The 27,503-nt window shown below is 41.4% G+C and overlaps 4 protein-coding genes across 5 annotated transcripts; 1 reads left to right on the top strand and 3 right to left on the bottom strand.

Annotated features, from left to right (window-relative positions):
• The first annotated feature begins 981 nt into the window (after positions 1–981).
• On the top strand, positions 982–10,177 carry phyhip (phytanoyl-CoA 2-hydroxylase interacting protein). The gene is made up of 5 exons (XM_086313842.1): positions 982–1,115; positions 3,282–3,458; positions 5,671–5,845; positions 6,071–6,188; positions 6,277–10,177. Exons 2-5 carry the CDS (start codon positions 3,291–3,293, stop codon positions 6,818–6,820), a joined length of 1,005 nt encoding a protein of 334 aa, XP_086169968.1. The 5' UTR covers positions 982–1,115; positions 3,282–3,290; the 3' UTR covers positions 6,821–10,177.
• On the bottom strand, positions 7,514–9,456 carry ppp1r3c2b (protein phosphatase 1 regulatory subunit 3C2, duplicate b). Of its 2 annotated transcripts, XM_086313841.1 has the most exons (3): positions 9,356–9,438; positions 9,145–9,216; positions 7,514–8,924 (listed from the first exon to the last, which is right to left on the bottom strand). In XM_086313841.1, the coding sequence occupies exons 1-3, from the start codon at positions 9,436–9,438 to the stop codon at positions 8,054–8,056; spliced, it is 1,026 nt and encodes a 341-aa protein (XP_086169967.1). In that variant the 3' UTR covers positions 7,514–8,053. The 2 variants fall into 2 exon arrangements, with proteins under 2 accessions (XP_086169967.1, XP_086169966.1); XM_086313840.1 differs by having other exon boundaries at positions 9,145–9,456.
• Positions 10,178–10,180: 3 nt separating the features above from the next.
• Positions 10,181–14,672, bottom strand: gins4 (GINS complex subunit 4 (Sld5 homolog)). Its single transcript, XM_086313844.1, has 8 exons — positions 14,410–14,672; positions 14,229–14,315; positions 12,441–12,554; positions 12,262–12,359; positions 12,078–12,166; positions 11,864–11,954; positions 11,622–11,726; positions 10,181–11,286 (listed from the first exon to the last, which is right to left on the bottom strand). Exons 1-7 carry the CDS (start codon positions 14,506–14,508, stop codon positions 11,630–11,632), a joined length of 675 nt encoding a protein of 224 aa, XP_086169970.1. The 5' UTR covers positions 14,509–14,672; the 3' UTR covers positions 10,181–11,286; positions 11,622–11,629.
• A 3,267-nt stretch (positions 14,673–17,939) lies between these two features.
• arid5a (AT-rich interactive domain 5A) lies at positions 17,940–25,010 on the bottom strand. Its single transcript, XM_086312869.1, has 7 exons — positions 24,979–25,010; positions 23,716–23,786; positions 21,390–21,558; positions 21,235–21,287; positions 20,110–20,207; positions 19,857–20,016; positions 17,940–19,767 (listed from the first exon to the last, which is right to left on the bottom strand). Exons 1-7 carry the CDS (start codon positions 24,980–24,982, stop codon positions 18,583–18,585), a joined length of 1,740 nt encoding a protein of 579 aa, XP_086168995.1. The 5' UTR covers positions 24,983–25,010; the 3' UTR covers positions 17,940–18,582.
• Between the last annotated feature and the right edge of the window lie 2,493 nt (positions 25,011–27,503).

Here is a 27,503-nt window from a genome sequence, read left to right as displayed (position 1 = left end):
ATTATACTCTAGGGGTATCACTTATCTGTGGCTGTCTGGAAATAAATGAAGCTTTTCAATATGCCACACAGTGTGTGGAATTAAGGCACTATATCTTTGTCATTTTTTTCGAAATAAAACACAGTGAAAGGACTTCACTAGCACTATGAATTCATCCCTTTGTTATTTCTCTTTAGCCTACACTCATGTCTATTGTTTTAGTAGCAGATTATATGCATTAATCTGGGGAGGGTCTCTTTAATCTCTGATGCAATCCTAAATTAAATTGTCCAGTGAGGTCGAACAAGCACAAAAAAAACAACAAAAACATCCCACAGAAAATGAATGCAAGTGGAAATCTGATTACTCAGGACTTAGATAGTGGCATCCCCCACCTCCGAATAGGCTAGAAGGAGATGCCCTGTGGAGTTGGTCCATATGGCATGACAGTTGGCACATGTATGTTTTTTGAGGTCTTGACAGGACTCTGTGTAATTTTATGGGCCACCACTCACAGTGTAATTTGTTTAGAATAATGTGTGGCAAGTTGAGTGCGCAAAAAGCAGTTATTCTTTCTACCTTCAGACTCCCAGAGCCCAGACTTTCTCCATATCTGAGAGGTGACATTTATGTTGGCAGTTCAGTGTTCAGATTAGAGTATATTTGGATTTTGTGCTTCGGGGCAGATTTACAAGCGAGTGATGTGATGTGCTGCGCACGGTTGGCTGGCGAGAGCTCCGATGCTGCCGAGGTACACTGAGTGTCTCGCTGCGGTCACACTGCAACTGGAAAAATCTTCTCTCTTTTTTTATCCCCCCTTTCCTTCTTTCAGCTTTTAATTCATCCTTTATGGGTGCAGAGGAGTCAAGTTATCATCGTGCAGCGCCCAGAGCGAAAAATGAGATTGGGAGGGGGGGGGGAGAGAGGGAGGCAGGAAGTGGGAGGTGGGGGGTTAGAGTGTTTGTGTGACACAGAGAGAGAGAAACAGACGGAGAAAGAGGAAGAGAGGAGGCTGTGTGTTCGTTTCACCTCCTAATCAGTTTTCCTGGAGGATCTATCATCGGCTGAACGATAGCAGGCAATTAGAAAGCGAAATAAGACGACCTTCTACCATCTCAAATTTGAGCCTCATACAAGTAAGGAATTTTTTTTACATTATTCTTCACATTACATTATTCTGAGTCCCAGAAAATGAATCAATTTATTAAACGAGTCTATTTACAAGTTGTTGACATCAAATGATCTTATCCTGGGTGTGTGTGTGTGTGTGTGTGTGTGTGTGTGTGTGTGTGTGTGTGTTTTCTCCAAATATATTTGACATGAAGTCAGATGAATGCAGCAGATGCTGGAGTTTTATTTACAGATTGTTATTCTTTTGGTGTCAACATGCATTTTTCCCCCCTGCCAACTTTGGGTATTTATTAAATCCCACCAATGACATTTTGCGTGCGACTGCGAGGACATTTCACATGGCAGCCCTGACTGATTCGTGTAAAGAGATTGGGCGTCATTCTGGTAAATGTCAGTGCCAACTGTGCATCGCTTCAAACTACTTTAACGAAGAGATAATATTTCCATTTTCATACCCGGCGACTGCCTTTTCAGCATCCCAGTTTAAGAACTAAAGCGAGAAGGTTGCGCCTTTTCCTCCCCTCTCGCCTAGCTATGTAAATGTCTTTTAAACTATTCTCCTCAAAGAAGAAGAAGAAGAAACGTAGCTTTGAACCAGAGAGCTGCTTTCTATGCCCTGCTCCATATGCATGATTACAGCACAACATCTGCGTGTGTGTTATGTACTTCAGCCAGAGATGTGAACTGTAGCCTAATTATGCACTTCTAGATGAATTATGAGTTATGATGTGTACTCATAATAATTATTAGTTAGACCACATTGCCTTATGTGGAGCAGCTGTCTGTTAAAGCTGGTAATGTGGTGGAGATAATTGGCTCACACTGGTGTGTTTTTTTCTAAGTGAGAGAAATGTAATTGTGTGAATGGTATAACAACCTGAATTTGAACTGTGTTCACATCTCTGCCATCCAAAAGTGGAGCATATGCAGACGCACGGGGAGCTTTGATGACTTGTCCTGAGAGAATCTTCTGTTGCCCCAGTTTCTATCTCTGAAAAAAAAGGCACACTATGGCAAGAAAAGAGAACAGCAGCTGGAAAACAGATGCGTGGAACTGCACGTGCACGGTGCGGCTCCCTGCCCCGGTTGCCCGTGTGAACGAGCCATCGCACAAATTTCACAGTTCACAGGTTTTAATGAGCTACCGCAGCCTGTCCATCACACTGACGGGTGGGGCGCACCTTAGCAGACCCGGCAATCAGACAATGACTCTAAACCAGGCAATTTGTAGGATCACAGGGAGCACAACGGGGGGAGTTATTTTTGAACACATATTTGCCACGTGCTCACTGTGCCAGGGCTAATAAGAGAAATATGCAAAATGCTGCTTTTGGTGTTGAAAATACTGCAAGAGATCAGTAAATATACTGTAGCTGTGGAGGAGACTATTGCAGTAACACTAGACTGATGAAAACTGCAAGCAAGCTGGGATAAACAGGAGCACTGTGGACACACTGAAGAGAGTTACCATCATTTAAGAGGAGGGTAGGTGACAGTTAATGGGACAAACACAGGCTGGCCAACAGATTGCTCCCAGCCTGACACTCAAGGCTATGTGCAGCAGCCTAGATCGAACTGCTGATGGGCAGCTCAGGAAATATGATCATACATCACCTGCTACAGATGCTTAAACCTCCCTGCTTTCCTTGAGCTGAAAGGAGTCGCGTCGCTTGCAGTTTTGAAAAGGAGCAGATATCAGCAAGGAGACAGAAATGTTTAGAAAGTTTTCCCTTTTACGTTTGGATGCCTGCTGACGGGTGCGGAAAGGTTTTTGTTTGTGACCCCTTCCTTGCGAATTACAGGAGAAGATTGAGGGAGGCAGCGAGACGTGTGGTTGCTGAGAGACTGCTGTAGGTGGATTATGAAATGCAGGAGGGGGGGAACAGGGGCCAGTCACTCAGCTGGGAGCGTATCGAGTTGTGCAATGATGGGAAATGTCAGTTAAGGGTGGGGGGGGGGGGGGGGGGGCAGTGAAGAAAGAGCTTGGACACAGATCTCTAAATGAAAGGTTAATTTCATTCAGCTGAGGTGTTTTGTTTTGAACTGTTGTACAGTGGCACGGTTTAATCTCTTAGCAGATATCCCCCACCCCCACCCCTATCTGGGGCACCAGTATTACATCCCCTTATTACAATCTAACTCAGTGCTTTTATCTCTAATTCTAATGGCAGATTACAGACATGGATGCTCCCCTTTCGACCCCCTGTAATATCCAGATTTGTGAGGTGACCTGCGACTCCTTCCGGATCATGTGGGATATGACCCCCGAGGACACGGCCAGAGCCACACACTTCTTCATCGACTTAAGCCGCAAGGCCAACAGGGACCCCAACCGCTTCAAACACAGGGTCTGATCATTCTGTAATTCCAGCATGACCTCACATACCTTTCCCCCACCTTCTCCCCGAAGGCAGCCTGCTCCGTATTGGTGTCATCTAGACTCATGCTCCAGATTCACACCGGTCACAGTGCTCGTTTTCATCATCCGTTTACTGTGCGTCATTTCCTAATTAACAGCGGGCAGCACGAACGAGGCAGGAAATCATTTGATTTTCATCGAAGTCTGCTTTGCTGAGCAGATGACTGCCTTACACGTTGTTACTCGGAACACAGAAAACTGTGGTTGTGCCCTTTCAGTCACTTCCAATACAAGCGAAAAGGAAAATGTGTGCAGTCAACAGCTTCGGGCCAGTGACTCACTTGCACATTGTTTCTTTTATTATATATTTTTTTGAAAGTGGACAAAACCTGACAAATTCAGCTGCAGCATGGAGACGTATTTTCATGTTAATTCCTTCCCGTGTGCATGGTTAAATTCATTAATTTAAAAGATTTCATGAAACGCAGATATAATGTGACAACAAATCTTTTTTTAGTTTTATCTTTAATGTTGGTCAGAGTCTATTAATCTTGAGCATAGGGAAGAGATGTGTAGCTACCAGCTACTTTCCATCTGCTCTCTCTGGGTCATATTAGATATATAAGACATATCCTCATTTGCTCTGAGCCATGATAGCGGCTCAGACCCACAGAACGGCGGGAACTCCTGTTGAACTTAGTTCCACTTTAAGTTAATCTAAACATTATTCCAGCTATGCAGACTTTTCAGTGTGAGCAAGATAGATTGCTGACTTGGATGAATTTTAGAAATACTCATGCAGTGTGCAGTTCCACAGAAGCTGGTGAACTCCTTTGTGGTTACCAGAACCTCTATGTTACTCATACAGCCCGGTCTGATTTTCATTCAGCACTGACGTCCCAATTAAAGACAAACATAACATGACTCAACACAACAGCAGTTCATATCTGTACCTGAAGTGCTGAGTCACATCTTACAGTGCAAGGCGGAAAAAGTTGTGAACTCTTCACTTCATGAACTTGTTTTATCTCCTTTACCAGCGAAAACTTCATCGCTCATTTCCTGTAGCTGCTTGTGAGGCCTTTGTGGACTCTGAGATTTCATGATTGTGCATCTTCTATTCAGGTCACAGTCACATCTCAAGTGGGCTAAAGTCATGATTTGGCCATTCTGAAACCTGCAGCTTTTCTGTGGTTCATTAACTTGCTGTTGATCATCATCTTGTTAAGTCCGCTCTCATATTGACTTCTGTCCTGAAATTCAAATGGAAATTTTCTTGGTCCGCTTTCAAATTAATATTTTTTCCCTCAGTGTCTGCAAGCTGACAGGCACTGTGGTAACAAAGCAGCCCCAAATGATGATGAACTTCTACCAGCACTTCCAGCACGTTTGACCCCAGATGGCTTTTAGAGAAGTCATTATCACATAGGGTGACTTCTGTGCCCCCGCCAGCACTATGAGCTATTACTCAGACATTAAAAATAAACTGTGGCATAATTAAACTTAAACTTAATGATGAAACCCTACTAACTCCAAAGACTTCAACAGCTATGCATTCCCTCTTGCCTGCTCCACACATCCAAAGCCACCACAAGCCTTATTCTCTATTTATACATTTCAAAACGTATTTTTTCCTTCCAATCATTTTTTAAATTTTCTTCCCTTTTTTTCTCGTGTTCTTTTTAATAGTTATACTGATGGCATGCCTGTAGCCTGAAATAATGATAATGAAAAGAAACAGTTGCTATCTCCGCAGATGCAAAATGCCGACTGTAATTATGGCATATTATTGCAGCACGCATTCACAAACTAAAAATTGCTTTTGTGAAATCAAGGCAGGCTGAGCGAGCTCTTCTTAGATGGAGGATATGATTTCTCTCTGATACACGAAGAGGCACAAACAAACTTGCATCAGAGATGTTGCTATGGATATATGGACCTCTGAGCCTGTAGTAATTAGCTGTGCTGCTTAGAGGCCTTGGTCAAAACGAAGCTGCTGTTTTGATTAGATGTATCCTAGTTACAGCAGCTGGGGCTTAAAAATGGAATCTCACACTAATAAAGGCAAAGTTTATGGAAGGAAATGCTTGACTAACAATTGCATCTGCATCGGCTTTGAAATGTAAATGATGCATGCGGCAGACCGTTAAAGGCTTGCATCCTGTACCCTGGTGTCACCTGCTTCCTGCTTCATCCTGCAGGACGTGCCGACCAAGCTGGTGGCCAAAGCCGTGCCTCTCCCCATGGCAGTGAGGGGACACTGGTTCCTCAGCCCGCGGACAGAATATTGTGTTGCTGTTCAAACTGCTGTCCGACAGCCAGATGGTGATTACTTGGTCTCAGAGTGGAGCCAGGTGGTGGAGTTTTGCACTGGGGGTAAGACATGCACTCGTGTGTTGTGACTAAAATAACAGTGATTATGCATGCAGTCACACATCAGAGATCTGACCAAAGTGATACAAGAGAGGAACAAAAAAGTGCAGCGCACAAAAATGGCAAGACAACAACCCACAATTCTGTCTCAGCACCAGATAGTCATTAACCTTTGAAAGTAGTGTAGACTTCAAGTAGTTTCACAGCTTCAAAACTTAAACTTTGCAGACTACGCAATGGAGCACCTACAGCAGCTTCTCGACAAGGCCAAGGGCTCAGCGGGGAGGCTGCTGAAATTCTCTGTCTTTTATCGCAACCAGCACCCAGACTACTTTGATTATGTCAGGTAGGCACTTCACTTTTTCTCTTTATTATACATTCCCATATGAACGGAGTGCAATAACTCATTTTCCTTTTTTAATGTATGGAATTAGAAAGGAGTGTGGAGGTCTGATGCGTCCAGCCCTCAAAGACACCAGTGGGAGTCACGGCTCACCCATCAGCGGCAAACTGCATGGAGTCTTCTTCAGCTGCAACACAGAGTTTGATACAGGGCTCCCTCCCAAAGACTCCCCGTACGGACCCCTGCGGTTTCAGATCCCGGCTGGACACCTGCTGAACCCCAACATCTGCCTGTATTTTGCAGACTTCTACTGCATGTACACGGCCTACCACTATGTGGTGCTGGTGCTTGCCCCTGTTGGCTCAGAGGGAGATGCCTTCTGCCGCACCCGCCTCCCTATGCTGGACTTGGCTTCCAACCCCTTTTTGACTTACACTGCCTCTCAGAGACCCGGGGAGGAGCCCTTGTACTGCCACGCCAGCGACGTCATCCTCGAGGTGCTGTTCACCGAGCCGGTTCACTTGGATCAGGGCGGCGTGGAGCAAATCAGCGGGCACCAGCTTATGAGTCTGACCACCGCCAATGCCAAGAAAGACCCGAGCTGCAAAGTGTGCAACATCAGCGTGGGACGCTGAGGGAAGCGCTGGCGCAGAACTTGAAGTGTGCAAGTCTGCAGCCAAGACAGACGCTGTGATGCAAAAAGATGGTTGAGCCCATCATGTGTAGGTCAGAACACTGTGGAAAGAGTCACCTCTCAGGGTGCACTCGTGCTGCTTTCCCTCCTCCCTCCTGCCTGGACCAGATCGTGTATTTAAACTAGAAGACTTATAAAAGTGTGTATAGCATTACTCCATCCTAATCACAGCTGGAAATACAATGAACATGCATCCATGACAAAAAAAAATGCACTGAAAACACAGCAGGCTTAAGAAGACTGTTTTTTCTGGCATCATCATGGTGATGTTCTTTTTGTTTTTGCCCATTTTCCCTTTGATGTGTTTTTTTCACAACTGACATTTTGACTTGTTGCAGTAGGGAAATAATAGTCAAGATGACGTTTTTCTAATATGGACACTTGCTCACTTTCATAGCTTACTCAGCCATCATCAGTCCTCCTGCTCTTTCTTTGCTGTGACAAGTCAAAGCTGGTGTGACGGCATGTAAACTTCTTCTTTTTTTTCCTGTGGAGATTATTTCAGTTTATTGTGATCACCTCTCAAACAACATACACTGCCATGTTTCTCCTACAAAATGAAGTCTAATCACTTATACTACACTGAAACATGAACGTTAGTTTCCAGCATCCTCACTGAATACTTTCCTGCTTCACTTTAAATGTAAGGTTATGACTAAGAAATTGTCATACTGCAGAACAGTAGGATACTTTGTAACAGTAAAAGCCATTAGGAGGAGGTTCAGTGTTTGAACATAAGAGAAAGGTAATGAGGAAGCTCTCAAAGCTCCCTGCAGTCGCTCTTTGGCAGCTGTGCTAAGATTAGCGGCTTCTGCTATTGGCCTCCTGTTTGTCCCTGCCCAGTAATCTCTGACCTATATGGGAATCCCAGAAATGCCTAAAGTGAAAGGGATCCCCTCCCTGTCGCACAACAATAATTCATCCTGTGGTGACGGGCCAAAATGCAGGACACAGTGTGTGATGCTTAACGTGAAAGGAACTGACACCAAAACTGATCTGTTTTAAAGACATTTTTAAAATATAGAACTGTTACTAAGCAGTATAAACGTGATCAAAAATAAAAGAAGTAACATTTCACAGAAAAACACAAAAATGTACACGAAACCTTCACCCAGGACTGATACAGTATACACGAAGGTGGGAAAAAAACAGGATCACTTCTAGGTTTAGTGAGTCATGACCTTTCACTTAGATTCTTCCCATGGCACAGATGTGAGTTCACGCTCACTGTAATGCTGTAATTCTGTCCATCGTTATTGTCCCAAAAAGGCTCGCTGTGCCCTCCTGGCAAATAACTTAAACAGAACTCAATCTTCCTTTTGGCATCTAGCACTTTAGGAATAGTAATGTCAAATTCAAAGATGTCCGTCTGAGGTCCTCCGAAGCGTTTCTGCAGGTACGTGCAGGGCACGTCTCTGTAGCTCTGCCACGAGTCAAAGGTGATGCGCACACGCACATCCTTCTGGTAGCTGACATTCTTAACCCTTACGGTACCCCGGAGGGCCTTCTCGCTGATACTGCAGTTCTCCAAGATGACCATGCTCTCTGCCAGCTTGGCACGAAAGGCCTGGAAATTTGCAGATGGCTGCGGGAAGCCCAGTTTGAGCTGTGTTCCTGGGCAGCAGGTGCTGACTGTGCAGCTGTAGCCATCCTCTGTCATGCTGCCCAGAGACTGCAGTGATGGCAGCAGGTCGAGGTCAGACTGCTCTTCTTTGTCGGAAAACACTCGCACGGCTGTTAGAGACAATCCCCGCGAGTCGGCAAAAACAACACGTTTGCTCTTGATTGGGAACAACACATCATCATCGCCGTCGTCCAAGTCATCGAGGAAAGGTGAGGAAGGATGGGGCGGAAAGACTTGGCTCAAGATGTCAGAGGATAAGTGCTCTGAAGCTGGAGGACGGATGCAGGATCGCTGGGGTTTCAGGATGGGAACCCAGACATGAGGACACAGTTGTTTACGCTGGTTTAAGCACAGCCTGACAGCAATCTCCAGCAGTCCGGCTGTCCGAGCCATCGACCCAAAGCCAACCACTGGCAGGACACTAACAAGAAACACACGTGGACCTCAGTACTGACTGGAAATGTGAATATATCTTTGTATATATTGCAGTTGTGTCATTACATGTTTATGCAGGGCTTTTAAGGAAGGCATCACAACGTGAAAGGGATCTGATAAAAAATATTATGGTCATTTTAATTTAACCCCTAAAGAAGTTGTGCAAGCTAATCTGCACAGTTTGTGTGTGTGTTGTGTCTGCTTACGATGTACTGGACATCTCCATGCTGGTATTCCTATGCTGAGTGATGGGAATATTGTCCTCAATGTTTGGAGTTCTGGAAAAAAGAAAAAAATCTGTCACAATTACAAGAAAATCTGTATTTAAAAAAGAAAAAGAAGTTGCACACAAAGATTGGTGTGTGACAACATGCAACAATCTTTGTGTGTAATTCTGACATTTAAAAATGTACTTACAATCTCCCATGAGTAGCGTGTTGCAGTTGTGTTGTCAGTTGTGTTGTCAGTTGTTCCCCACAGGAGAATCTGGCACAACACATTTATATCACCTCAGTTTAGATGTCATATTGTAAACTCCACCCTCTTCGCTGTCCTGACCAATCAGCTTGTGACTATTTTTCTCTTTATGTCTCCCTGTGGTACTGCATTTCAGTAAGTTTTATGTTTTCATAGGTTGCCATTACTTTGCATAAATAAATAATTTAATTATGGGAAAGAAACATATGAACACACCTAAATGTTAACCATGTGAAGTTAAATATTTGTATCGTCACCTTGCACATTCATTGTCCAGTGTTGACGATCTGCGTTACGTACATCAAAGTCTTCTTTGTGTAATTCCACTCTGCATTATGGAAACTATCCAGGTTATCCTGCCCTTTATTCTCACACCTGTTAGTGGACACAGATCCCACAGAGGCCTGGGCATGGCTCCAAACCTTTGCTATCTAGCGCCTGCTCTAAAGGAATCACTGCCCCACAGTCCATCAGCATGTGCAAACCTGAGGAGGGCCGGATTACAAACAACTCTCAGCAGGCTGGTCACTTAGCCGAAGAAGCTATTCAGGAATCAGTCCATGTGCGTATGCGAGTATATCAAGTTCCATACATATCCACACATGGAAGACCTATCTTTACTGAGACTGTTGCCACCAAACTACAGGACATTTTTATGACTTTACAATTAGTGTGAAATGATAAAAACTGTTACAAATGTCAAGATTTTACAAAGCCTAAAAAAATGGTGTAGTGTTTAATAAATGCAATTTTTTTTCACAATCATTTAATTTTTTTCTCCAACTCACATTTCAAACTATCTTCGATGCCTGAGGGAATATTTACTTTATTTTCCAACATTTTAATAGGAATAATAACAGGCCCGTTCCCCACACTGTATGCTATCAGACATCTAAATCAACTTGATTTGTTCCTGGTTTTACCAGGTCAAGGCCCACACTATATGACAGCAGTGTGATAATCAGAACATCAAGTAACATTTCTTCTCCAGGTCTTCTATGAATGCAGTTTAAGAGTTAGCAACAGAGAGTAATCAAGACGACTGTCTAAGCCCACTCTTTCAATCCCTTATTAGTTCTAATTACTGGTGAATTTATGTGAAGGCAAACAATAAGCACTGATTGCTCGCGCTGAAACACTTACATAACAATGTTCTCATAACATCTTTTAGGTTAAAGTTTAAAGCAAAGTCAAAAAGGAAACTTTCAACATGTGAAAAAGAGTAATGTCACGATGTACAACAGCTACGTGAGCATTAACAGGATAATCAATGACATTAAAGCATGTTAATTCAAGTGTGAATGTCCTTAAATCACAGCAAACAAACCCTGATCTTGCAAAGAGGCATGCACATGTAGCATGAGCACAGGATGGAAGGCATTATGATGCCAAGTGAACTGATGAAATTTCACCGTCGGGTCATCTGATGCATCCGGTTATGGAGCAGCTGAGAAATCATCCAATAACATGAATCATTTGGATGAAGCAACATGAAGAGTAATGAATAAACAGATTAGACAGAGCTGTCTTTATCAGTCACACGCACACCAACGTACTACACAACAAAGCATATGTCATGGCATGATTAAAAAGATCCAAAAATACAAACTCAGCGCTGCAAAAAACCTAGTTTAGTAAACAGGGTTCATCCACAGCTTTTAGTTTCCGCTGGCAGTGACCTCGATTGTGTGTCCCCCGCCCCCACAGAATTAAATTCTGGTCCCATGGTGCTGCAAACATCTCTATATTTACATCCCAAAAGTCAGTCCTTATTCTGGATGAAAGATGAAGATGAAGGGCATGCTTCCTGATGTGATCTCTGTGCAGTCTTTATTTCAGGAATGTCTCCTGGATCCAAAGTAACAAGCAACCTGCAACATATAAAAGACCACTATTAATTGCCCTTGACTGTTAACTGTAGTTTAGTTTAGAGATGGCAACTAAAATTTGTTGTAAACACATCATGGTGCTTTAAAATTTCAATGCTGTTTTTTATTATCTGTTGCCAAGAGACAATGAACACTCAAGAAGGGAAAAAAGGGAAAGAGAAAAAAGTAAGCACTAAAAATAAATCCAGATGTCACCGCAAAGCCATGGCTTATGTAAGAGCTGCAGAAATGAATCTTTAGATGCCTGTAGAAGAGGGTGTGAGGGCAGTATTGAGTTAATGACAAAGATGCCTCAGTCAAGGCTCACTGGTACTGACCTTTGCATTCATATCAACTGCACAGCTCCACTTGACACAAGTGGAGCTATAGTTCGATAACGCATTAGGTGTTGAGAGCCCTCTTCGAGATCCACGACATACTCTCTGATAGAAGAGACACAGTGGAGATTTTATCAGTTTAGTATCTATACAGAAAAAGGTTAGCGAATGCAAGAAGGCAACACTGTCACCTACTGGATGCCTAAATAATAGCACATCCAGAGAAATATTGGCAAACAAACCTCTGATCCTCCGTTTCAGGCTCTACCAGGATGTTTTCCTGTCTCTCTTTCACTCGCAGAAACACAAAGGAGTCCAGGCAGGGCTCAGGCACTAACATTAGGATACACAGTGGTGAATCCAGTGCAATGGTCAGTAAAAATGTCACAGCAAATGTCACCATTTGTCTGCATGGGCTAATAGTATCACCATTTTAGACACAGAACGACACCTTACCTGCTTTGAGCATATCCATAGTCTGTACATTGGCTGGCATGCGCTTCAGTGCTACAGCCTTCAGGTAGCTTTCTGTGTTGGCATAATACCTGCAAGCCAGATGTGTTGGCATGTGATTTAAAAAAAATTCCCAAGTGTTGCAAGAACCGCAGCGATTTAAACGACTTTATTCCAGTACACTCACTCTTTGGCAAAAGCAAACTCCTCAGGCGACAGCAGAGATGGCTCGCCCTCACCCCGAGACTTCTCTCTCTCCAAGACATGTGGGAAATACTTTTCAATCTAGACATGAACAGCACAAAAGGTCAGGCAGATGTCACCAACTTAGCGAAAACTCAGTTTTGTGGCGCCGACCCAACCGACCTTCTGCAGACGAGAGCGCAGGTAGCTGCTGAGAACGTAGCGGATCCTGTCTATTTCCATACGATGGATGCTGGCCTTTGCATCGCCTTTCTTCACCCGCTGCAAGTTGGACTCCTGTTGGTGACAAAACTGTCAGAAATTAAAGGGTCCTTTTATTCAGGGCTACTCAGAATGACCAGAAAAGCAACAGCCCTGGGATATGTTTGAATATCAGTGTTAATACCATCCTAATCATCTGAAATGAATGACTCTCCACATCTGGATGTATAGTAATGTAATCAAGGTCCTACTGACAGGCAGCAGCTTTAGTTAGTAGTTTGTCACAGAGCAAACCACATTGCCCTGAATTGTTTGAGATTTTATTTTGAAACCACCACATTACACATTTGACATTACCATCAAAGTCTTGATATCAATTGCAGGGCTTCCTATAGATCAATTTATCCATACTAATGAAACTAAATAGTAAGAAAACCAGCAATGAAGTGCTGATCTGTCAGGTGACAGAAGAAATTAAAACATTTTTGTAATAATTCAAGTAAACGAACAAAAAGAAGAAATCTCAGATATTCCTGAATTCAACTTCTATATTTTGAACATTTGATGTTTTTTGACCCACTGAAGAGGAAATTACTTTCTTTAAACTCACACTGAAAAATAAATTAATTTGTGTGTATAAAGTGGCATTTTGAGCTCTAGTGAATTGTAATGGGTCTTTTTCTACAATCTTTTGCTTCTTATGGGTTAAAAAAAAATTCACAGTTTAGAAGAGGTGGAATGCACCTATTTTTGTTTGTTAAGCCACTTAACACTGACCTATGAATCATCCGAGCACGAAAAGGCACCGAATTCGAAGGAAAAGCCAGTAACGCGTCTGCAAAAACAACAGACAACTTAACAAAGAAGCTATTTTAACGTGCTACTTTAGGCACTTTGCTATTGGGAGCCTGTAGCAAAAAACACATTCTTTCTTTTCACTCCTTTAGTTGAATCTATTAAAAATGCCAAAGAAAAAAAACATTTTACAGGTATGAAATTATATTTCTACACCAACAAGATGATTCTCACTGAGAATCAGCTTGGTATATCTCAGCATGTGTGCCATTAAATAAAATTGTGCAAACTAGACAAGTTTTTTTTTCCAAACAAGTCATTTTTAAGCATGGCAATGATCCCTAACACACTGCCAATGCAGTAAAAGCATACCTGGATGGGAAAAAAAACAACAACAAAAAAAAAAAACCCCAAACATAAAAAACAAAAACAAAAAAAACCCACACAGCGGAACACTATCAGTCATGGATTGGCCTCGACATTATTGAAGCAGTGTGGGATCATCTTGACAGAAAACAGAACAAAAGGCAGCCGACATCAAAGAGCTTTTAATGTCCTTTAAGAAGTCTGGAGAACAATTCCTAAAGATTACTTAAAGAAATTACAAGAAAGCTTGCCCAAGAGAGTTCAGGCTGTGTATAACATAAAGGTGGTCATACGGAATATGGACTTTCAAGCTCATTAGACTTGTACTAACTTTGCTTTTGCCTTACATTCTGCATCAATTTCACTACATCATAGCAAAACATAAAAAAGTGAGAGGTGGCTCGAGACTTTTGCACAGTACTGAATATAGTTTTCCCTCTGCTGCATTTGAATCAGTCATGCACATTGTCATAGGTTGCAGTCCTTCGCGTTTCAGTTGCTGTTTTGCAATTCAGAAACTCAACTATAACCATGCATGCCACTGAACATTAGAAACCCACAGCAGGAGGTATTCCCCGGGTAGTTTACCATATGAGTCAGCTGCTCCATCACACACTCCACCACCTCTGATTTGTTCTCCAGCAACTCCGGTGAGAACTTCTCATTTAGCCAAGCCTGTGGGCGACACACACGGACACAACAGTGAAGACGGTGCTGAATATCTAATAGAGGTGAAGAGTCTGCACGTCAGGGGAATAATCTGGCCTACTTCTTCCAGTTTAGCGATCAGCTCGGCCGGGGTCATAACATCCTCCTGGGTGTCATCCTGGTTGAAGTCGCTGCCGTCGTCAGACAAAGCGTCCGACATGGTTTTCAGTAAAAATACAAAATTTCACCAAAACGCAGAATATCTGTTGAATTAAAAATAAATTAATAATAAAAATAGAGCAATTAAAACTGAATAATATGAGAAAAAATGTACTAATGCGACTACTACTGTCACAGCAGCCACAAGTTAGCGGAAAAACTCGTTGTTTATTCGCGCCACTGGGATTCTTCTCGCGAGATTTACATTGTGCTCGTTTCCCCGAGTTTAGCTTGTCAGGCAAGCCTTCTCGTAGGCTTAGTATAGTTTTTATTAATAATTGGACGGAGCATTCAATAAAAGACAGTAAATTCGTTTCTAGACATTCAGGAAGAATATTGATCGGGGATGTTGAGGATTTTCTGCTACAGGAGCGCAAACTTTAAAAGTTCAATGAGCCCGGTTTTTCCTGAAATGCATCACTGAGGGAATCTTCTCTACATAGCACGTGCTGTGAATACAAGCAATACACTCAAAATATTGCATGTTGCTGAAGATTGTTGTAAGTAATGCTAGCGTGGTAGAAAGTGGTGGGAGAAGCATTTCTATTGTGTTTTCACGGATCATAATTAGTAGTTATGTTATTGTGCTTATATTGCGAGAGATATCTTTATATATATATTTATTATATATTTTATATATTTACAGATAATTACTGCTAATACTATCAAATATATAACACAAGCATTACTTATGATCTAGAAAAACCCTCATAGAAATGCTTCCCATACCACTAATAGACATAATATAATAGACACTGTATAAAAGACAGTGACAGGACAGGGTACTGCATATTCACTCAAGAAATACCAAAAGATTGTGATTATTACAAACACACAAAGACATAACTGATGCCGTAGAAGTCAATTTGATTTCCTAAATCAGCATGTCATTGAATTTGATAAAATTTAATTGCCAGTAAACAGTAAAGGTGCTTTGTGTTGTAAAGTAAAGACTCTAAAACCAATAAAAATAAACTTCAACAATCAGATTAATCATTATGAGGAAGCGGCTCCCTTTTAATGGGAAGAAACCCCTGGCAGAACCAGGCTCAGGGAGGCTGTGCCATGAGTGGTCGTGGATGAGTGGGGAGGGAGGAAGCAAAAATGACACTCTGCGGAAAAGAGCCGGAGATTAAAAATAACTAATGATTAAATACAAAGCAGCATATAAACACACAGAGTGTGAATAGAGTTGAATTAAGAAGAAATGCTCATTGCATCATGGGAAGTCCCCCAGCAGCTTGGGCCTATTGAAGTTTAACTAAGGGAGGGTTCAGTGTCACCTGATCCAGCCCTAACTATATACTTTATCAAAGGTTTTAAAGCTAATCTTAAAAGTAGAGATGGTTTCTGTCTCACAAATCCAAACTGGGAGCTAGATCTACACGTTATCTGGGCTCTTAGCCTGCAGTTTCATTCGTGTGAATTCAGAGATCATCTGCTTCGCTCGTTGCAGCTCTTTCAGACAACCTTACTGCAGTATCTCATTTGTCCTATTTGCTCCTTCTCATCACTCCTCATTGCACTTGCTTCATAGTTCTTTCATATTTTTTGCCTGCACTGCGGCCACCATAGTGATGTTCAGTGTTGCACGCTATCAGCATCCTCTGAACTTATCTGGACTACATCAGACCTGCAAGGTTGCAGCTCTCACCACATGCCTCAGACAGCTGCAGTTTCCTTAATGCACATCAGCAAACACAAATAACAGAAAAACTATATTGAGAAGAATTTGTCACTGCTCACTGACAAAAATACTTATGAGGCTCTGAATCGAGACACAGGTAGTGGTTACAGGAAAAGGGTCATAGAATGTGTCAAGCACTTAGATTAAGACAATGCTGCTGACCAGACCTCATACCACAGGCTACACCCAGGGGAAGCTACACCAAGTCTGTATGGTTTACCGAAGATACAAAAACAGGGTGTACCTTTAAGACCAATTGTCTGCATGATCAACTCAGAGTTTCTGGCTTTGATCCTCAACCCGTTAATAGGCAGCTCTAAACACTATATCCAGAACACTTTGAATTTTGTTGAGAAGCTTAGAGATGTCATAATGGAGGCAGATGAAACAATGGTCTCATATGATGTTACGTTTCTCTTCACTTGTGTTCCAGTCACTGAAGCAGTGAAGGTAGTTCATAAGAGATTACAGGATGACCCCAACCTCAGCAGCAGGACCACTCTCAGCACCGACCAAGTGTGTTTGTTTGTGGAACTGTGTCTTCATTCCACCTATTTCAAATACAAGTGTCAGTACTACAAGCAGAAACATGGGTGTGCCATAGGTTCCCCAGTTTCACCCACTGTGACCAACTTGTACATGGAAGAAGTGGAAAACGGGGCTCTGTTATCCTACCCTGGAACACCCCCAAGTCGTTGGTACAGGTATGTGGATGACACCTGGTTGAAAATCAAACCTCAGGATGTACCACAATTCACTGATCAGATTAACTTGGTGGAGAAACACATCAAGTTCACCATGGAGGTTATGAAAAATGACTGCCTTCTTAGACTGTGAGATTTCCATTAGTAATGGGGGACATTTAAAAGTTGATGGGTAACGTAAAATATTGTGATCCTGTTTCTCTTTATTCTTTGATCCTTTATTATTCTACTTGCTCCGTTTCTTTGCCGCTTAACTCCTCCCTCAGTTTTCAACTGATTTTCACCATTCGAACTTTAAACTGTTCTGCTCCTTCTGCAGATGTGTGCTATATCTTTTGGTGCTCATAACTGCTATACTTTTTGAAATATTAAACTTTTTGTGCCATTTTTTGGCCCATTAAAATGAATGGACCACACTACAATTTTCTGCCAATTTATTACATATCTGCAATGTTTTTATGATTTCAGCAAATTTTCTAATATCCATTTCAGCATTTTCATGTCTTTTCAGCAAAAAGTTTTTTCACCTGTTTTGAGCACAACTTTTCAGCAGAATTTTCAGTTTCTTCATCTATTTTCAGCAGAAAGTTCAAAAAGTTCACCTCTTTTAAACACAAATCTCAGCCTCTTCTGCTCAGTGAGATGAGCAGCTGCTTTGAGAGCAGTTGGCACAGGTTCAAATCTGACCTGTGGCAATTTTTGCTTTTTTACTTCTTTTCAGCTGAAACTTCTGCTTTTTCAGCTGTTTTCAGCAGATTCCACTACAAGGCATTCACACTGCATTTTCTCAGGAAATGCAACTTTTTCTAATTAAGGTTTGACTGCCATCACCCCCTGGAGCACAAACTGTGTGTCATCAGGACGCTACGAAAAAGAGCTAACAGCATCGCCGAAGATACAGCGGGCAGGAAAGCAGAAGAACATCATATCAAGAAGGCGGAGGAGAGAGCCTAGTGCTAAAGCTTTCATCTTTCACAATCTTACAGTGCTGTGATTGAACTGAACAAAAAGAACAAATATGTTTTCATGTTTTCTCTTTATTTGTTGGCTGTTTTAGTCTTTCGTTTAAATACACTTGAATAACATGAGAACAATATAGATATTTTTTTATATCAAACACTGACCAACATTCATTCAAAATAATAATAATCTTCAGACATAACTACAGTACATCAGGGAACATTAGACAGTTTTTTGTTTCCAAAAACAAAATACTGAAACTGTGCAATTGACGATAACCTTAATATCACATTCATTTTCACCTGAATTGAATATAAAATTCATTTTAATAATCATAGCAACATATCATTAAAATTTACTAGATAAAATCTAAAGAAATTAAAACTGAAAATAACTGACCTTAATCTGTTTTTCCAAAATTTATATTAGACAGATTACATTATTTGATCCTAGTGTAGCAGCTAAAGAAATATTGCATATTGTAATTTTTTTTTAAGTAGTGCACCTTTCAGGTGCACTTGGACAGCAAGTCTTCAACATGATTCACTGGCTCCTATAAATATTTGCAGCTGTCACTGCTCGGTGTTAATCCCCAGGATCCATACAGTCACTCAACTGGAATAACTTGAAAATATTTAATGTTTAAAACATGTCAGGAGGCCTCAACAATACTCAACTGGGCAACAACCCACTGTCTTGTTTTGTGATTATCATTGTGATTTTGTCACAACTTTTGAGGGTAAATGGGACTGATGGCAGGAATGGCATATGCAGTTTGGGGATTTAACAGCGGAATGGGGTAGGGGTAGGAGTAAAAAGCAGACCCGATGAGAGCAGAGGGAGGTGGACCCATTGGTACATTGCGATACATTAGCTGAGAGGGAGGTAGTCTCATTCTGCTGGGGATAAATGAAGGGGGCAGGGGAGGTTGGAGCCTGGAGTCTCTGGCTGTTTTCTCGTAGCCTGACAGGACACACGGCAACGGCATGCTGGCGGCGGAATAGGACAGGCTCTGCTGAGCGGGAGAAACTTTCTGTTGCATTGTCCTGGATTTCTCTCTCTTCTCTGTCTGACAGGGCCACAGAGACATCCTCTTTGCACAAGTCAGAGAGTCGTCCTGCTGAAGCAACCTACCCGTTTGGCCTTTGGTACTTGGCCGAACTGGAGTGGGTCGTAGAACATTGCCAGATTTTGGAATAACTCTGGTGAAGCTAGAGGTAGATGTTGGAGAAAAGCCAGGTTTCACAGAGTATGTGGTGGGTAGCTGGAAAGGATAAAGGTAATGTTTGCTTGCTCCTTTGTAGGACTTCCAGTCTTTAACTTGGTTTTTAATCGAGTCAGAGACGATTTGAGAAACATCCTTATTCTGTCCTTTAGGTTCTTTGTGTGTCTTACTAACAGTCTTGCTATCGTCACTGCGGCCCGATGGATTTTTGACAGAAGCGTTTTGGGACATTTCTGAGCTTGATGCAGTTTTATCTTCACCTCCTGCTGGACCTTCCTCTGATGAAACAGAGTAAGGGGAGGGGCTGCGGGAAGAGGAGGAGGATAAAGGGAGTGGGGAGCCATCAGAGGAGTTGCAGTTTCTGCTGGAAGAAGCCCTGGCTGGAGACTGGGAACAGTGGATGACGGAGGGCCTTTCTTTATCCTCGCTCTGAGAACTGGGCGGCAAATTGAGGCTAGCCTGAGCCATTCTCTTTTTTTTCTCCAGAGGAGAGATGACCTCTCCGGCTGCAGTCGATAACTGAGCAATCCACGAGTTGGATGCGGGGAGAAGGTAAACAGAAGGGCAGACATTATTGGTGGCTCTGTTTGGCTCAGTGTGGTGTCTGTCAGCCCAGAGAGCAGAGTGAGGATGAATTACTGCTTCACTTTGACAGGAAGATTCTGGACTTCTCTGGGTGAGTAACTGAAAGACATAGAGGAGGAGGGATTTTAGAACACAATATAAACAAACACTTCTCTTTTAGGTGTTTTGTCAGAGTTATAATTTGTTACCTCTGAATCAATGTCTCTATCTGAATGAGTTCTTTTCCTCTTCCCTTCTGCCTTAGTCATCTTGCCATCCAAATTTCTCTTGTATGGCTTTCGTGGTTTGCTTGGAGGCAGGGGTTTGTCTTCCTCTCCTTTTATATGCCTCTCAAAGGGAAGCACCAGCCTGTCACATAAGCAGCACAGTTTAAATTGAGTCTCAGCTGATCTTATAGTGTTTGAACCAAAAAAGGTTCTTGAGAAACAGAGTCATCCTCACCTCTCATAATGTCTGCGAGTGCAAGTAGCTGCACTGGTGCTACCGGGGCTTCCTCCCAGCTCATCGTAGACTTTCTTCCAAAGGCGTCGTGCTGTCACCTGTTGACAAAAATGAACGTGTACAACAGTTAAAAATCATTACACTATTTAAACAGTTCCCACTAGGATGGCAGTATCTGGTATCCTAATCTTATGCTGTTTCTATCATGAAACCATAGACTGTATATAAAAGATGGATGTAACCACCTACTGGTCCATTCAAACCACAAATCCTCAATTTTGTATTTATTTATTTTTGGAGACAAAATTAAAATCAGAATTGGGCAAGAGGATTGACAGTTAACAACGTGCTTGCAGGTATGGGTGCACTGCCACTTGTTAGTGCACAGGCAATTCATTTTCCCAAGGGGGTACATTAGAAACTGAGAAACAAGGAAATTCACCAATAAGGTGGAGTCAGTTCTGCTCGATATTAATTCTTTGAAAGGGCAGGCTAAAAATAGGACTCCGGTGAGGGTGTGGCCCTCCACGGAAGTCCCAGTTTATCATGGAGCCCCTTGGAAAAGTTAATTGTCCACCCCTGTATTAGTTCTGTGTAACATACCAAGGCAGCAACAGTGTGATTAAAAGGTCCAAGTCAGAGACTAGACCTGGACTAACACCTAGCAGACTGCGCTTGTGTGAATTAATTTATTCATTTTTGTACCTCAGGTGCTTGGACCCTAAAATATTTACTTATAGATCTATTTGTAAAAATGTTTTTGAGGAAGGGCAGTGGTTGCTTACCCTTTAAATGCCATGTCTGCTAGTTTTCGGTATTGAAATTACACTTTCAATTTTAAACCTGTGCTAACGTAGGTGGCTCATATTGGTGTATTTACAACCTGGGACAAAGCAACGGTGGTCAACACGAGCCTCGATCTAGTTCCATTTCATTATGAGTTTCACTCTCACAACTTATGCCACAGTGTCAACATCAAAGAAAACAGAGCATGGGGAGCGATGTGTTGACAGCGCTGCTGTCTGCATCTCTAGCACCTAAACCTACAGCTCATTTCCACTTAAAAGCCCGCCAGCAGTGAAGCCTTTTTTTGCATCTGTTACATAAGCTAAATAAAGTACTTACTGAATCATAGCCTCCAAGTTTATCAACAGCTTTGTAGATCTTCCAGAGATTAACTGAGAGTGGGGGGGAGACACACACACATGAATAATCTACTTCTTTTTCTAATTTCATTTTACTAATGTGTTTATATAAAAGCAATAATAGAGTAAACTCACTTTGTTTAAAGCCCAGGTGAGGAATCCTTTCAATGGGTGTACCTTTCTCCTTCATAAAAGAGTGCAAACTTGAGACAAATGCCTTCTCCTCCATCTGCACCACACTGGCCCTTCCTTCATCTTCACATTCAGTTGTAGAGTCGTGAATCTCAATAACAGCAGGAGAAGCCTACAGTAAGAGGAAACAGATGCATGAAAGGACTACATTAGTATGCTTTGTAAATGTGTCACAGTCCACTGTTTTACAGCTGAAGGTACTGTGAGAGAAATGGGAAAAACGACATGCAGAGTTGTCTCATGAGACACAAATGTTGAAATGAAACGTCAAAATCAGAGAGTAGGGTTTTACCGCTACTTTCAATAGATAACCGCTATACATCCTGTCTGGAGAGAACGCAGCAGACTTGTGGGGTTTTTGGTCTGGAGCTGTCAGTCACTGGTACAAATGTCACTCAGTAAAATGAGCTTGAGCCAAGAAGAGAAGAGTCGTTGCAAGTCAGTAGGTGAATAAATATGTTGTTTTGCAAGAGCTCCAAAAATCGCATACGTTTCTGCAAAAGTAGTGTCAGTGACACTAACGAGGAATTTAAGATACCAAGAAATTTGGCGTCAAGTTCACATTACTCAGAAGTCCAGCAGAGGAAATTCACAATGTCACTATTTGTGGTTTGCAAGAAAACAGAAATGAAACAGAAAAGGCATGCAGAATTAAAACCGTCGCTTCAAAAGATTTCAAAAAGCTGAGACTCAAGAAGAGAAACTGTTGCTTAATTTTAGCTCAGATGATATTTCTATTGTTGAAGTAAAAAAAAAGAAAGAAGAAGAACAAAAAAAAGGGCAGCTAAAAACGAACCCTTGGGTGTGATAGTCTTCCGTTGTTCACAGTGTCGCTCACGCTGTGTAAACACTGGTTCATACATCACAAACGCTGATATAGTCACTTCTCGTAGTGAAAACAAAGAGTTTGGAATTTACAGCATCTATTTAAATGTGAGATCTCACATCACAGCTGCATTTGATCAATTTCGGTAGATTGGATGTCAAGGGATACCGCAGTGGACGCTGTCAATATTTTACTTTGAATCACCACATATAGAAGCTGCTATTTCTGTGGCACTCATTGTACAACAAAACAGCTAGAGGCGGTTTCATATTGAATCAAGTTCCTCTATGTGGTTCCTGGTTCCGAGAAGTAAACCCCTAGAGTGAGTAATAGTGAAGGTGCAGGCTTCTAACCAAGATAGCCCAACTGAGTCACAGTTCAGTGGCTTTACACTCCTGTTCCCAGCCAGCAGCAAACAGCTCTGACTTTCCACTGTTTTCTACAGGTTTTCTCATAGGCAATATTTTCTGCACCACCTAAAAGAGCACCCCGGGCGACCTGCTTTTCTCGCCACATTTGTACAAATCAGGGGATTTTGATTGAATATGCGGCAGAATGCGCGTGCGCAATGATATTCATCTAAAAATGTGAGAAAGTGGTGATTGGAATCTTGCACAGAATTCAGCTCGGCTGTTTTCAGTCATTGTATTTTAGATCTGATTCACAAAACTTTCAGGTTTACGCATCAATGATCGCCTACAGGAAATGTCTTCACTGTAAGCCACATAATGAAGCCCCTGCGCTGAAGATCGCACTCAAGACCAGAGAACAAATATCATCGTGAAACTTTCGGTTGATTTTCACAGATGAATTTTCTTTTCTTTCTCTTTTTTCTGTCTTTTTTTTTTTTTTTTTTTTTTTTTTTGGAAAACTGTGTGGGTGATGTTGATGTCAATGTGTTGATACACAATTCTCACAATGATTGTCAGCGGCGTTCTGGATTGATGCTATCGTCAGGCCAGAAGTCACCACATTAACCACCATGCTTTCAACTAACATCAGCTTTGGAAATTTCATGAGCTAATTTGTGTTTCTCATATTGTTCCTCTCATTTCACTTACCAGAACAGCGGCTGTGAGTGGCAGTGCTCCCGCAGTTTCTTTATGTGCAACGAAATATTGTGGCGTGTGAGGTGTGTGCGTGTGTGTGTGCGCCTTTTCGAGGCCTCTCAGAAAACAAAGCAGAATCACTTATTCCTCCTTACTCATTTCATAATCGACCATAGAGATGAAACGACTGTACGCACATAATCAGCACTTCAAAAAATCGCCACTCAAATCCACTGAAAAGGGGAAATGAAAACACAACACATAACTCATTCTGAGTAGTCATGTCTGTAGTCACTGATTAACTGTAACTGATGGAAATTGCCCAGACGGCTGCCAGAAGACCAACTGTCATTTTTTTTTTTGTCATTTTATCAGCAGTGACAGAGTTTAGTACCTGCTTTGCGGTCCCCTTCTCTTCGTCACTGGCTGCCGTTTGTTGTGACGTTTCATTCTGGTCCTCTTGAGCTTCAAAGAGACAGAGACGGTAAACTCAACAAAAATCGAGTCATTTGGGTATGTGAATTTACCCGAGCCACCTTGGATTTTTTTTTTTTTAATTCAAGACATATCTTGGGTAGAAGTGCGCAATCTGATCAAAATTTAAAAGCATCCCTCATAAATAATATTAAAGGTGATTTTCATCACTGTTCTTGTAATTTGGTCAACAGTTATAATGTTTGATAAGTTCAGGGGGAAAAAAAGAAAAACAGTAATCTGTAGAACATATTGTCAACTGGGTGTGATATAAAACCACAGGTTGCAAAACCACTTCCTGCTCATGAACACAACCACTTGTACGCTGCACTGTATGATATTGTGACACAAGAACTACAGTATTTTGGCAAGATAATCTCAAGCAAGATGAGAATCCACTGAGGCACTTTCATTCATTTGCCTGCCCTGCATTAACGTGAACGTTAGTGGTTTGTGATATTTCGCCTGGCAACAGTTTAACTTTTACTTTAGTGCTTCCACGTTCAGGACTGCAAAATATAGGAATTTATGAATGTAGCTGGAAATAATATGAATGTTAAAAAAGCCAAACAAACAAGAAGAAAATACCAAGGCTGGGAACGAAATGCAATTCTGAGAATGACATGTCATTCTTCACAAACTGTCAGCTCAATACCATGAAGCCCTCCACCCACAGTGATATCATTTGTGTGCAAAACCAATATGCTTCTCTTTTGAGATCATTTATTTCCTGTGCTGCGGCTTGAACCTTTAATTCTGCTTTCAGTAGCCCTGAACTTCTCCATTTTGAGTGTTGGAGAAATATTTTTGACATATTGTTTTTAAAAAACGTTCCTTTGCCTCTCAGAGGTTACTTAGCTTCACATAAAACACGCGCTTGTTGTTTGAAGCAGATATCGATCGGAGTCACATTATTGTGACAGATTAACTGCGGCACTTTAAAAGCCAGCGAGAACTCCTGTGACACTTTGTGACGTTTTGGGTCTAACAGTCGCTTCTGTCACAGATGAATGTCATGAACATGAATTTACTTTTGCAAAAATCTTCAAAGTGTCTTTATAAAAAACTTCAGAAGAACTAAAATCATCCCTAAAATGATGTGTTTAACTCGTTTCTATACGTTCATAAAGCAACACATGTAAACAGCATCTACTTTTGAGTACAAAATCAAGATCGTTCTTACCCATTTCCAGATGTTGCCTTCTAGTCTCCGGCTTAACTGTGACAGTAATTCATGCAGCACTCACGTCAACTTGACACCACAAAATAGGAAGGTGTCTCCACAGGACAGTTTCATTGGTTGACTGATGTAACACCGCAAATGAGTCTGGGAAACTGAGTCCTTTTTTTCTTCTTCCATCAGCTGTGTTTGAATAGTCAGCTTAAAACTTTATTAAAATCTGCATTTGGGTATCTTACAGTCTGACAGCTGTAGCTCACAGTGTGCTGTTTCTCATCTGTTTTTTTCCTGAGGACATGCTATTGTCTATACTTGTGGTGTCATCAGCACATGAAACACATATTTCTGATTTTGTAGAGATTACTACAAGTGATTCTATTGAAGATTTCTTATACAGCTTTCATTTTAAACAAACATACCGACTCACAAATACCTCCAGTCACATGTAAGTTCAAATATAGTTTAAATGGGGGCGTAACATTTCCTGAACATGTACACTAATGACTATTCTCAGGTAAACATAGGAAGCTATCACTTATTAACATCAGTGCTTAAGTAGGTAAAAAATATTTCTTTAAAGCAGACGGTGTCAAACATAGGGCCCCGGGACCAGATTCGGCCTGCCGAACACTCCAATCTGGCCCAATGGAAAATGTGAGGGAGGGCATAGATTTTGAAGTAGCTGTAAGTTCCTGCTGATAAGGGCCTCCCCCATGACCACTCATAGTGCACTAAAATAACTAGATAAACATTTAAATGACTAACAAGTTCCTGTTTTTTCATTCCATACCATAGGAATATCTATTTTTTTTAGAACAAAGATACAAAAATACATTTTCTGTGAATAAAAAACCTTACAAACTTTCTTTTATAATTACTGATCATTCTGGACAATGTGCTACCAGAACCTTTCCCGTAATTTTACACTTTTATTTCTTACTATTTAAGCCCAAAGAGTCATGCTAAAAGGTTTCCTGCATTCCCTGCAGCAGCATTTCATTGCACTTCTTATTTCATTCAGTGTGTAGCTAAATTAGACTGTTAGAAAAGCCAGTTTCAATGGTCTGGCCTGCTTAAGATTAAAGTGGGCTGTACGTGGCCAACAATGTAAACTGAATCACAGAGGAATGCTTGTTTACTTCATGAGCAATGGAAGATATGGGGACTATTTTTCACATAGAGGTCTTATACTCTGACCACATGATGTGCGTTCTGACTCGTAAGATTTGAAGGTTTCTATAATAAAGCTAATAGGATCTTTATGCATATATATACATATATCTATAAAGACTTTTATATGTAAGCTATTGCATCTTTTGCTCGTTGCGTACTGTCCCTTAAAAAAGGTCACACCTGGCACATTTACTTCAATCAAGCTGCTGAACCACAGACTGTGTATCTTTGTGTGTAATCAATGCTTGCCCTATATATAACGGTGAGGCTAGGCTAACTGTGCAGTCAAGTTTCTTATTATTTTAAAAGGTCAGCTTTATCTGCTTGTTGCATGTACTGAATACAGGTTTTCAAATTTGCCAGCCTTACAGCAGATGTAAGGTGAATCATCATTACACCCGTAAGGCTGTCCAGCGTTAAAAAATCCCTGTCACGCATCAAGTGACAGCACACTTATTCACATGTGTGACGGAGGAAACATAGGGCCAAACAAAGTATAGGTAACATAAAACACAGCAAAGATAGGAGTCATCCAAAATCCATGCAGGCTACAGGAGTGTTATTATGCAAGTAGGAGTGTCTGTTTTATTGACATCATTCGAGTATATTCAGAATGTTCGTTTTTCAGTGCATCATGTCTAAAAGGTTCAACTTTCCACTGTTACTAGAGTGGGATGTATGCAAACCTGAAATGGCATTTTAAAATTGCACCATTTGGGTGAAGGTGTTTTAGACTGGATTCACTCATGTATGCGCCTTTGACTCATAGCAACTTATAGAAATTAAAGACATACTCTAAGTAGTAACATGTAGGTAAATGAAAGCTTTGAAATTTCCTGGCAGCTGCAGGGATTTAAGCCCGTAGGTTGTATTTTAAGGAAGTGTGAATGTTCTACTTCTTTAAAACGGTTTCTACTGACCATTGCAGAAAGATATCACGTTTAAAAATAAAATGCCAGGATATGGCAGAAACAGAATTTTCCACTAGAGATGAGTGCCCCCCCCCCAAAAAAAGGAAAAAAAAGTGCGTGAAAGAAAAACGGTCATCTGTCTCCTTATTACCAGTTATGAGTCAGAGTCTTGAGATTTCCTGCAACTCGGGATGCACTGGAGTGACTTTTCAACACAAGTTGTTTTTCTTATTTGAGTAATATATATATTTTGTTGCTCTTAATTTTTTTCACCTGAATCTCATTTTAAAAGTGTATTTTCCCCTTAATTTTCCTTTTGCTATGTCACACACAGCAAACCTATATAGATCTCGTGATAAAGCACCCGAGTCAAGAGATGCTGCACTTGACGTGATCCACATTTCCTCCGCATGTTTTTGATCTGTTTGAAAGGGGGATGCCCTA

The sequence above is a fragment of the Aulonocara sp. 'chitande type north' Nkhata Bay genome, linkage group LG12 (assembly GCF_057382095.1).
Source record: "Aulonocara sp. 'chitande type north' Nkhata Bay isolate Kocher_YH1m ecotype deep benthic linkage group LG12, A_spYH_male_GT1.1, whole genome shotgun sequence".
NCBI lineage: Eukaryota > Metazoa > Chordata > Actinopteri > Cichliformes > Cichlidae > Aulonocara > Aulonocara sp. 'chitande type north' Nkhata Bay.
This window is presented reverse-complemented; position numbering and strand designations above follow the sequence as displayed.